Here is an 11,433-nt window from a genome sequence, read left to right as displayed (position 1 = left end):
AGAAAGAAAGAAAGAAAGAAGGTTTGTCGAGGATAGTGAAGGGAGAAAAAAAGAGAGGTCGTCTCTGTCTGATCATTCATGGACAGGGAGTGTGTCTGTTAAGAGAGAGAATAGACCTATGTGTGTGTATTTGTGAAGAAGACTCTCATCAGTCATAGGGGCTAGGAATGATTTTCGTCAGGGTGCCTTGGAACACTTTTCTCCAGGCTGACATAGATTCAGGAGAAAAAGAACAAGAGAGGGGGAGGAGATATTCGGTAATGTGAAAGGATTTGAGAATGTTTTTCTCTGATTGGGTATGTCTCTTGTTGCTATCTAACCGTGATATTCTATGTCCTTCACGAATCGTGAAAGGGATGGTGCTTATGACGCACTCCTCCTGTGCTTTTGAACGGACAGAAAAAGAATATGCTTCTTCTTCTCCTGTTCTTTGTCTTTTCAGCCGGACGTATAAGTTTCTTTGTAGATCTCTCTATTTTTCCCCTTCCCTGGGTTATGATGGTTTGACCTGATATTCTTCTTCGGGTGTCGGTACACCTGAAGGACCTGACATCCCGGGCTTGGCGTAGGAAGATAGACAGGTGCCACACTTATTGTTGGTCGGAGACCGGGAAAGAGTGTGAGCGCGAGAGACGTGAGAGTGTGAAAGTAGAGAGTTGGAAAGATGTGAATTCCTACAGGCGACTTCATTGAAGTCGGACACTGCTTTTCTTTGTGATCACGAAACAAGGACATTGTGTCTTTTCCCGCTGTTCATTCTCCTGTTCTGTTCCGGGATGATTCGGGTGCTTCTGTCGTTATACCCGTCATCCCCCACACACTGGACACGTGAAGACGCAAGCATCGTTTTTCTATGTTTGTCACGCCAACGGTGAATATAACATGCGGGCTGAGAGGTTTCTTGGAAAGGACACACTGAGGTCTTTCGTTCCTCTTCTAGTGATCTCACATGGCTCGAAGAGATGAGGATGCTCTGAGAATCGCGCGCGCGCTCATGAAAAGAAACATTTTCGACAGCTGACTTTGTTACCGCGTTTGCTACGTGGACTTAGTCTTTCTCATGCTAGGAAGAGCACGCATTACTAGTACTGGAAAGATGTCTTTTTTGAGCAAAGGTCTTCACCGCTATTTTAAAGGGACGGTGTGCTCAGGATTGGCATGACCACTACTGGCACCTCATGCTGTCGTAAGGCTCGGAAGCTTACATGGTCAGTTTGAAAGCCCATGAGAGAGAGAGACTGTTTCTTCCCGAATAGCTGAACATTTACCTTGTTGAGGTGTCAGTCAAGATATTCAGTTCTTTCTAGAGAGGCGACTGTATTTAGAGCAGCGGCATGTGTGGAACTCGTGTAATCGATGCAGCTGTTAAGGGGGTGGACTACTTTCGAGTCGAAAAGAGAGCCAAGCAGCCCCGCAAGCATGTTGTAACAGAAGCCAAGCTCATGATACCTAGAACTTTCCTGTCTTACACGTCAACGGGTTGCCGGACAGCGCCTATACATCATGTGTGCAAGTGTCATTTCAATGAAGGAGAGCGGAGAAGCAACAACTGTCAAAAGTCTTAGACAAGATTACTGAGTCTGGCTCGACCCTCGAAAGAGTTTGACTATGGCATATCTCTGTCTTTTACTTGTTCTGAACAGTCTGAGGTCATCTCAGCACAAGGTTGGTGTTGTGTGTGGTACAGACTCTAGAATAGAATACCCCGTAGAAGCAAGGAGACTTGCCCTTACCTTCTCGTCCTCTTCTGGTCAGTCTTAAGAGCGAATAAACTCTACCTGTACATGATTACTTTCTCGAGGCCCGTTCTGACTTCACGTTCTACGTCGCGTGATTTTCTACCGCAAGCCAACCATCGGTACCGTTTTTATCTACCTGGCAGGGCTTTCCACCGTCCGTCTCCCCGCTCCGTCAGTCGCACCTTTACAGGGATATCCATGTAAACACGCCGGACATATTTCATGTAACTGCTATGGAAGCGCCCAAGCGCCTTGGATAATCCCCGGCGGATAGAGGTCAAAATCGCAGTCGCATCATTCTTTCTGTTGCTGGGTGGGCCTCAATCTGTCTGGAAGGTGTGAGCTATGAGCACCATCCCATGCCCCTTCCAGTTAGATGTGAACCGACAAGAAACAAAGCGGGGAGCGAACCACCTAACACGAAATCTAGGAGAGCTTACAAGCCACTAGAATCAGGTCACCATCTAACAACTATGTGCATGCTGTTGCTTAGGTAAAAGAGTAAAGGTCTAAGTGAAGGGCCGGAGGCAGATCTGAATAAATCGGTACCCCGGAGCAGCTGCGGCAACTTCTTTGGGGATGATAACGACGTCACCATGCGTGTCCTCGCCAGCGTCCACAGGGCGGCTCTGGCAAGCGGGGCATCTCTAAGCACTCTACCGAGGGCTTACTTTTCTCCAAAGGTGCTACACTTTTTGTGCACGCAACCCTCCAACACGAAGAGCGACACCAGCGGAGCACACCCGACGTTCCGACCCGATCGAAGCGGCACGACACGAGGTCTAGCTTTTGCCTCTTCTTCGCGTGATATTGAGCCTGTGTATAGTCTAGCCGAGAAAGAAAAACGCTTCCGTTTCAGGTGGGCTGAAGATACGTGTCAAGCAGGGGTACGTTTTCAAGGTTCCGGTTCAAACATATCTTCTTTTGACCGGGGCGCGCTCAGCTGGCCGATGAAATGCTGAGGATCAGATTTTCTCTGTTGCTGACGGCTCTTACGCCCACGTCTTTTCTTCAAAGGCCGCAACAGAGATTCAGGGGACGTATTCACAACCTCTTCTGCCGAGGGTAGCTGCCGCCCATCACCGGCAGTTGTGCCTGAAGGTGGCAGGTTCTCGGCTGCTTCTTTCCCAGGATCCGTCACGGCAGCAGCAGCAGCAGCTGCGACAGCCGCCTGTGCTTCCTTCTCAGCTTCTGCCGCCTCGTGCTCTGCAGCTCCAAGTTCGCGCTCGGCTTGCTGGATTAGCTGCTGATAAAGGCGTTGGTGCCGCCGCCGCATGAGACAGCATGTGAGTGTGATGATAAGAAGCAGTACGCCCACATTTGTGGCGATGAGGCCCACCACGTAGTACCAAGGTAGTCCAGCAATCAACACAGGGGGAGCCGTGGTAGCGGTCGTTCGAGTGAAGGTTTGTGTCGTTCTGGTTGAGGGTCGTACTTGGGAACGAGTGGTGAAGGGAGCCTGGGTTGAAACCTGCGGTTCAAACTGACTTTCGCAGGCGAAGTTGCAGAAGCGAGTCTCGGCGCGTTCTGTGGGACAAGGTGCTCCATCCAAAGCAGCTTCCATGAGAACATGGGTGTACCTAATCTGTCTGCAGTTTGAGCAATCTGACCATTCTCCCTGTTGTATCCTACAATCGCGTTTTTTACTTGGTTGTAGAATGTCCTCCGAGAGACCAGAGGTTGCGCCGCTTTTCTGGAGATGCCGCGTATCGCAGAATGGAGGCCCTACGAGCAGTTACACATGGCATAAGTATTAGCTGGTGTGCCGCAGCCCGAGTTGAAAGGGAGACAACTCGCTTGGAAACTCTCTCTCCGGCTCCTGCCGTTCCCTCCGGAAGGAGGGTTTCCGGACGCTGAAAGCTCTCTTGGGACAACCCTTCCTGGGTGGATTCTGGAAGCTTTCTCGTAACCTCTCGCGGTCTACGGCATGGCAAGTAGTCGTCGGCACCAGGGTCCCAGCGCAGAAAGTGCGGGCGTCGCGAGAAAAGAATACAGAAATTTGTACCGCTCGTGTCTCTCTGAGAAAGCAGGTGCCGGTCTCTTCTGGCGACCTGCCACAGTGGAAGACAGGGACTAGAGGACCGCCTGACTCGTAGTCAGTTTGCAATGGGTAGCGTCCATGAGTGTCTGAAATTCTTAGGTGTTTGAACCCAGCAGACGACCCGCAGAAAGAGTGCAGCATTTGACTAAAACAATTCTACCTACCACTGCAAGGCGTTTTTTCGAAAAGGACGCAGGGCACCCCGCCCGGTAGAGCCTCTCTCCTCATAGTAAAGAAACGAGTCCTGCGACATGTATGGTCGCACATGGACCACTCCCCCCAATCTCCTTGGCAATCGAGATCAGTCAGCTTCTTCACAGAGACTTCCATCTGTTCGCAGTCGGCCGGAGCGAAGAAACCATGTGGAGGGCACCGCTGAGATCTACCCTTGATCTGAATCTCTCTGACGGTAGCTGGGACACCCTCCACTGGTCTGTATCGAACTGAGACCGCCGTAATCCCTCTAAGGTCCATATCGCTCCACCTGTATATCGCCCCGCTCTTAGCTTCGTGCAGTCCTCTCTGGCGCCCTTCCACTAATGGGACGGGAAGCTCCCCTCCCAGACTGCCTTTCAACCGGACAGCTTCTTTCGAGTCCTTATGATAGAAGACTATATAAAGGTCGGCCGCACGCTGAGTGACGCGCCTCTCGAAGATGATGAGGATTTCCCAGACATCAGCGACTCCTTCAAAATGGAATGTGGCACTCGAGGTGGCATTTCCTTCGAACGTCGGGCCGGCAGTGACGATATTGCGGTCCACAGCCGCGGTTAACACTGCTGCGTCGTAGGGTCCGGATGGTAACTGCGGACGCCGGAAACTGACGTACGAACAGCGATCACCAGAGCACGGAAAAACAGCAAGTTGTCCGCTGGGTCCGAGTGAATCGCACTCTGGGTCGGCTGCTTGTTCTTCCCCAACTTCCAGTTCGAACGTTACGCCCTTATGACAGACTTCCAGGCACGAAGCCCTGGCCGTAGAGGGCGAGAATCTGCACATGGGTACAGGGAATGAGTCATGACGGCAGTAGGGCTCAGTACGGGGACTATGAAGGCGCCCCATAGCCTAGTGGCATCCCAACAACCGTTACAAACCCCTCACAATTCCGAACTTTTCGGGTTGCTCACTTGTGGTAGTTCCTTGTGCCCTTGCAACCCCCCGACACGTCATTGATTGTTCTCGTAGCCCGTTTGCAAATTACCCTCAAGGCTGATTCCCATAGAATCATGCACTAAACTTCAAGTGTTACTTCATTTCTTCACTTGGCCCTTCATCTGGAGCCGTTTCCTCTACTGCAGAATTCAGGTTCTGAATTCTCATTTCTGAGAGGCAGGACACGACAGCTTCCCGGGCAGTTCGCCAAGCGTCTCGGGACAGGGAGTTCCAAGGGCCGGACTAACAAGTGGAAGTAAACAAGGTACGTGATACAACGAGGTCCCAGCAACACAGCGCCACCTACTACGCGTAAGAATGGAGTAGCTCTGAGGGGCACGAGTGAACTGCTGCTAGCATTCAGGTCTCCGGCCGGTTACGGGGAGGAACCAGTCAAAAATGTGGCTTTCGATGGTATGGTAAGTACCCGCTGTAAAGCTCACGGCGAGGCGAAGTCACTTGGAGTCGGCAGGCCATGTGTTACTATGGCAATGACTGACTTGAGCTGTCAGGATTCACTTGATCACAGGGGTGCCTGTTCAGGTTGCCTTTAGTGTGCAGATTCATGCGAGCTAAGGAGTGCACAACTGCCAGTCCTCGAAGGACGAGTTTTTTCTCTCGGGCCCGTGTACGTGATGTCGCCATACTTACCTGGCTTGCTTGCAAACCTCGGCAAGGACCGCAGTCATAAGCAACGCACTGGCAGGTTTCTTCGCCTCGGCAGTTGTGAATAGGGGACCAGTCCATATGCCCCCACCAGTTACTTCATTTTCCAACGGAACCATCTGCCCCAAGCGAAGCGCCAAGCCTGGATGTGCTTTCACCTTGTCAAAGAGGTACGGGCGCCGCCAGCTGTTCCCGTACGATCGGCTACCGAGAGCGTTGGCTCCGGTCGGCCCGATGACAGTATCAAAAGAGGTAACGGTTAGGGATTGCTCTTGGTCGTACGTGAACAGCGAGGTTGTGCCCTCCAGAGCATTATCAAATGCGATGGTAATCTTTTCCGATTGCTTGAATGCCTGTACGTTCAGCAGTTCTGGTGCCCAGGCTCGGCGAATAGTCTGATGTGACCATATCCTGTACTCCTTTCTAAGTACCTCTGCCAAGTTCTTTTCCCCCAACCGAGCATGCCCCCGGACCACTCGAAGCTCGGACATGGCTACTGGGCCCCAGCGGAAATGCTCAGATGGAGTGAAGAAGTCCAAGACGTAGATCACGTCGAAGCGCAAGCCTATAGTTTTGGCTTCTGCACCCGGGAAAACTTCGGCGTTGCGCAGATTGGCGAAGCGGACGTCTCCTCCCACCGTGGTCTCATAACCAGCCAGATCCCTGGTGCTAAGAAAGAGAAAGCCAGGGGCTGATCTACCTAAATCAATATAGAGTCCAGGAGTTCTTGATCCGTACGACTGTACACACCACACGTACACTTCCTCACAAGCTTGCGAGGTCCAGACTCCCAGCGCCTCGCACCCGCCACACGTGTTTTCCGGCAGGCTGGTGTTGATGAGTTTGAAGGGTGCTGTTGTCGATAATTCCCCCACATAGCACGTGCGAACGACGCGGGATACTGTCTGGCCGGCCAGCTGGGCATGAGCGTCGCTGGCCACATCAAGTTTGACAAATGCTCTATGGCGCGCTGACGTCTCCTTGTCCTCGCACACGTCTGTGGAAATCCGATTCACGAACGGATTGTCGGGATACAGAGCGATAAGGCTCCTTGGCGCTTCTTTCTGAGAACTGAATTTCCCCGAGAGATCCACTGTTCCCGTGGCTGTAACCAGTTCGACACTGGCGACCCCAACGCGACCCTGAGGAATGCCTGGAATCATCGGAGGGCTATAGCACTCTCCGCTTTCACCAGAGCACTTCCATACACCCCCCGTAAGGTTTAGAGTGTGGCATGACGTGTTGCAGATCAAGTTGCGACATTGTGGCTGGCTCCCATACACGCAAAGGGGAAAGTTGGTCGGCCATTTGAATTGATGCCCAGGCTCGGTGTTGTAGTTCCACTTGTAGCACTCACTAGATGACGTAATCACCTGCGCGCAGAAGGGCTCTCTGGATGTACATGTGCAGACGGTGTCTGTTTGCTCCAAGCGGTGCCACCCAAGGAAAGTAATGTGATAAGCCGGAACGCCTCCTTTCAGGCTTCCCTGGAGGGAGAAACCAATAATACGCATATCGGCGCCAGGCAGAAGAAACTCCCATCTGAAGTAGAAAGTGAAAGGCGCGTTCTTGTACACCTGGACATGTACAGTGCACCTGTAGTCCCGGGGTTTAATCTCTGAAACCGGCCGGCCTTCTTCTTCCATGTTCTCTTCTTCCAAACGGTCTTGCCTTGGACAATGGTGACTCAGAATGGCAGTTATGTGGCCGTCGGGGGACACTGCTGTAAGCAAGGGCTCATAGGCGTAAAATTCTTTTGGATTAGTGTCCTCCGGCATATCGTATTCGTTTACAAACCTGCGTCTGTAAACGGGCTTCTCACCGACCCAAAGAAAGTGCTGTCTACTGAGCCCCTCATGCAGCCTGTGGTTGAGCCACTCAACAGTCACGTACTCAAACGCTTCCGCAGTCCCAACAATTTCCAAGCTACCAAAGGTGGGGAGTTTCGCCGGCGAGAAAACTTCCGTCTTGGACGCATTATGGCGGTTTGATGAAAACGGGAAGACCAGATCACCCCACATCCAACAGCACCGTGCTAAGAATACCACCAGCAGCGTCAATGTAAGGGCCCTACTGAAAGGGTGCTTCCTCCGTCGATTTTTTTCCCATTTACAAGAAGAGATACCGCTATTGACACTCTCTCCCAAGTAACCTGGAAAGGCAACTCTTACACAGTGAGGATCTGCTGGCTGTGAGTAGCTCTCTCGTCCTGTACTTGCGGCGCCAGGTGGGGAGGAGGATGGCGGCAGCATTGCTGAACAGAGGAATATCTCCGTTTCTGCAGCCGCATTGCCTTTTGCTTCATTATGACCTTGCTGTTCCCTGCACTTTTTATGCATACCTTGCATGGGGGCCTCTCCGTTGTATCCACTGTCCTCCTCACTGTGAAGGATTTGAGATTCTCTTACGAGTGCCGAAGGCCAGCATGACGGTTTCATCAGGGCACTCCGAGCTTTGCTCAGCCTCGGATAACGCCGTCTAGTCATTCTTCGGGAGCAAGGGGGGTTTCGACTGGGCTCCTTTTCGAAGCATCTGGAAGAGCACCTCTGCACTACTACGCGTGCGTACTAGAACTGAGACCTCCTCCCTATACCGTTGTCGTGGCACGGGTGTGCTTGTCTCACGCTTTGGCAGGACATCGTCCGCTCTCTCGAACAGTTCAATCCTGCGTTTCTTACTGACTGTACTACGCATCGCGACTCGCGTTTGTCCAACAGTTACGCGGGTGCTCCTGCTGCGGCCATTAGATTACGAGAATCACGCCAAGCATTCTGCCGACAAGGAAAGCTCTGGCACGGCTTCAAAAGCTAGAGCAGACGTATACCGAAGTTGGTTCAGCTGGGCTGTCTCGCTGACATTCTTAGAGAATTTTCCACGAAACTGTACCACTCTTAAACTCCCGGCAGCCGCGCTCCGCAAACGCGAGGCCTGCATCCATCAATTGTTCCGTCGATCGCCGTCGTGCCACTCGAGCACCTGAGGTTCTACAGCTTGGAAAGTCTGCTTTTCCAGATTTAGGCAGTTTGCTTTCGTTACTTGATCCCTGCCTAGTACGGAGGCACCTAAGTTCCAGGGGGCCAACCAGTTCGTTACAAACCCCTCACCCCCGTAAAACGTTTCCCAGTAAAAAAACCATTAGTAGTTTGTTGGCTGGATCCTCAAGCCCATTCCTCTTCCTCGGACCGAAGACACCGTCAGCGAACCGTCCCCCGACTCGAGGTGGTGCTGCTTTCACTTTGTGAATTGTGGCAAGGAACCTCTTCTCGGCAACAAACGTGAAAACAGCGGCAATAGTAGCTCTTTCTGCATTGATGAAATACAAAAAAGGTTAGACGGTCCACAGCGAAGGCAATTCCATTTGCAACATGTTCTTTTGAGTCCTGTCTGACGATATGCCTCGTAACAGACGGGTTTCACATCTGGGCGGGCTGCTAAGGGGAACTGAAGGCATGCAACCAGGGAACCGGTTTCGTGCATGCTCTCAAGTAGACCAGCTTGCAGTCTCCAGTGCTGCAGAAAGTCAGAAAAAGCACTTCGGGTAAGCGCTAGCCGTATTTTTCCCGAAGTTGGTTCAGCCAACGAGTCGCTGTCGTGGGCAGAGGGGACACTTTTATCAGACGTACTGAGGCCGGGACTGGGACGTGCAGAAGCTCCAGGAGGTACAATTATTGCAACAGATCGTTTGCTCGAAGTCGTTTAGACGTGCCTACTCACTTTCTTGTGTGCCTTTTTCCTTCTCAAACTGTCAATGGCGACGCTTGGCACTGCCGCGCCAGAGAGGTTCCCAGAAGACGCTGATCAAGAGTTCACTACTGTGTGTGTCGCGGCGGTCTCAGTCTGACAGCTCTGCGCGCAAGTGTCATTCGAGCTGGTTTCTGCCTAACCGTTATCTTACAACAATGCTTTCAGGTTTTGCTGAAAGGAGGGCTTTTGTTCAACGGCCAAGGACGGTGTCTGACTGAGCTGATGCACTGCTTCTTCAGGCAGTGTCAGGTACCAGTGGGCAGTGACATAGACAGGTGGAGAAGTAATTCTGCACACGTCCAGGCACGCAGGTCATTTATCGATTGTTGGCCCCCCGGAGCGGAAATGGGACCGGTAGCTGCACCGACTCCGTCTTGGTGAGGGCTATCCAAGGCCGTTGCACTTGAAGCTCGCCCGGGTTCCGGGTGCTCCTCACCTTCGTCCCCGAGCGCGTACAGTCATTCCAGGTGTAAGCGCCAGCCGAGGTACAGACGCTGTGGGATCTTTTTGTAGAAGCGATGGCGAGCCGGGGATGCAGCAGTCATCCGCCGTCCGTGGTGCAGCAGAGTCTTGTAGACTCATTTCTCTCCGTAACAGGATTCACAAACCGTACTGGGGCAGCAGAGTTTCTCAGGAGGCACAGCTTCGATCTCAGTCGGGCTTTGGACGCTTACTTCTCTCTGCCTCCGCGAGAGCAGCGAGCTATACAGCAGTTCCACGGAGGCGGGACTTCCTTCGAGTCATCCTCCCACTCTAGCTTGTCTAGCAAAGGACAAGCTGCTGCAAAAGCCCGAGCGGCCGAGCGACAGCGTCAGATCGCCGAAACCTTTCAGGTGTACGTACACCCCACAGGGACTGGAGCTCAACAAGAGGTCGGGTCCTCGCCTTCCCCCGACCATGCTGGTGGAGGGGCAGACGTAGTGCAGCTCGAAGGCCTTGAACGACTGGCTCAAGATCTCTCTGTCGGACTAGATGACATTTTTTTCCTTATATTCGCGTTTCTCTGTCAGTGTGCTGAGCAAGGCCGTATTACGAAAGAAGAGTTCTGCCGGGGCATGGACCGCGCAGGTGTCAGCACAGTCCAGGAACTCCGAGAAGCAGTACCCCGGTTGCGTGAGACTTTGACATCAGACAAAGGCTTTGCCCGTCAAGTTTACGCATTCGCCTTTACATATTCGCTTGACATAGGACAGAAGTCGCTGCCTATTGACCTGTGCGTAGCGTACTGGAGATTACTTCTGTCGGCAGATGACTTTCCTCTGATGGACGAGTGGATTACGTTTATCGAGGAGGTCTACCAAAAACGAGTGAGTATGTTATCTAGAGACTCGTGGCTCATGCTTTTTGATTTCATGCAGTCTCAGGGGAAATCCACAAACTTAGACGATTACGATGAAGATGGTGCTTGGCCTCTGGTGATCGATGAGTTTGTGGAGTGGGCGAGACAAAGAAGGGCAGGACAAAAGCAGGGTGCGTGAGGAGGTGTTTCTGGAGGGAAGAAGGCATGATTTGTGTGTACGTGGACGCTGATTCTGGGTCTTTTTTTGACAAAGGGAGAGTTGGCAACTAGCCTTCTGTTATGGAACAGCATGTGGTTCTGCGAAATGTGCCGCTTGTAGTCCTTCCATAGAAGGAAAGGGTTTCGAATTAGTTACGACGCGTGCAACCTGTGGCTGTCGTTGTCCCGCTTTACAGTGAAAGACAGGCCCACGAGCCCACCACGAGGCTCTGAGGCACAGGCGTAGTCTTTAACTCCAGGTCACGCTACAAGTAAAGACACTTTCTTTCTTTTGTCACTTGGAGGCCACTGCAATTGAAAGAGTTGTCGCGAATGGTGTAAAGCGGGAGTTCACACTACGGTCGCGATCTGGGAGGCGAGCGCATGGACGCCCGCCAACATAGTAGGCTTCTTTGGGATGAGATGTAGCTTCTCTTCCGGCGCCGAACGAGACGTTGGTGAGCATGAAGAAGGTGGGGTCCTCTGGAATTCGCGGAAGCTGTGCAATGAAGTCGCCGGCAATATTGACGACTTTCTCTCTTGGGAAACTTGAGCGCGGAGAGCAGCAGGCTCGTTATTTTTCTTGCCCCCCC

At 52.3% G+C, this 11,433-nt stretch overlaps 4 protein-coding genes across 4 annotated transcripts; 2 read left to right on the top strand and 2 right to left on the bottom strand.

The window, feature by feature from the left end:
• CSUI_009255 (uncharacterized protein) lies at window positions 1-855 on the top strand. The gene has a single exon (XM_068069371.1). The coding sequence runs from the start codon at window positions 279-281 to the stop codon at window positions 510-512; it is 234 nt and encodes a 77-aa protein (XP_067918656.1). The 5' UTR covers window positions 1-278; the 3' UTR covers window positions 513-855.
• A 1,779-nt stretch (window positions 856-2,634) lies between these two features.
• Window positions 2,635-7,946, bottom strand: CSUI_009254 (uncharacterized protein; the record flags this gene model as incomplete). Its single annotated transcript, XM_068069370.1, has 4 exons — window positions 2,635-3,464; window positions 3,945-4,771; window positions 5,584-7,750; window positions 7,940-7,946. The coding sequence occupies 4 exons, from the start codon at window positions 7,944-7,946 to the stop codon at window positions 2,635-2,637; spliced, it is 3,831 nt and encodes a 1,276-aa protein (XP_067918655.1).
• Window positions 7,947-8,413: 467 nt separating this feature from the next.
• On the bottom strand, window positions 8,414-8,957 carry CSUI_009253 (uncharacterized protein; the record flags this gene model as incomplete). Its single annotated transcript, XM_068069369.1, has 1 exon — window positions 8,414-8,957. A coding segment is annotated over one exon (165 nt), but the record flags the coding sequence as incomplete, so codon positions are not given.
• Window positions 8,958-8,989: 32 nt separating this feature from the next.
• Window positions 8,990-11,051, top strand: CSUI_009252 (duf298 domain-containing protein). Its single transcript, XM_068069368.1, has one exon. It carries the CDS (start codon window positions 9,861-9,863, stop codon window positions 10,818-10,820), a length of 960 nt encoding a protein of 319 aa, XP_067918653.1. The 5' UTR covers window positions 8,990-9,860; the 3' UTR covers window positions 10,821-11,051.
• The last annotated feature ends 382 nt before the right edge of the window (window positions 11,052-11,433 follow it).

Source organism: Cystoisospora suis, assembly GCF_002600585.1.
Source record: "Cystoisospora suis strain Wien I chromosome Unknown contig_5473, whole genome shotgun sequence".
NCBI lineage: Eukaryota > Apicomplexa > Conoidasida > Eucoccidiorida > Sarcocystidae > Cystoisospora > Cystoisospora suis.
Note: the sequence above shows the minus strand (reverse complement) of the source record. Positions and strands in the feature narration are given on the sequence as shown.

Excerpts from the sequence above, each read along its gene's own strand:
- CSUI_009255 (XM_068069371.1), top strand. The coding sequence starts at position 279 with ATGTTTTTCTCTGATTGGGTATGTCTCTTGTTGCTATCTAACCGTGAT.
- CSUI_009252 (XM_068069368.1), top strand. The coding sequence starts at position 9,861 with ATGGCGAGCCGGGGATGCAGCAGTCATCCGCCGTCCGTGGTGCAGCAG.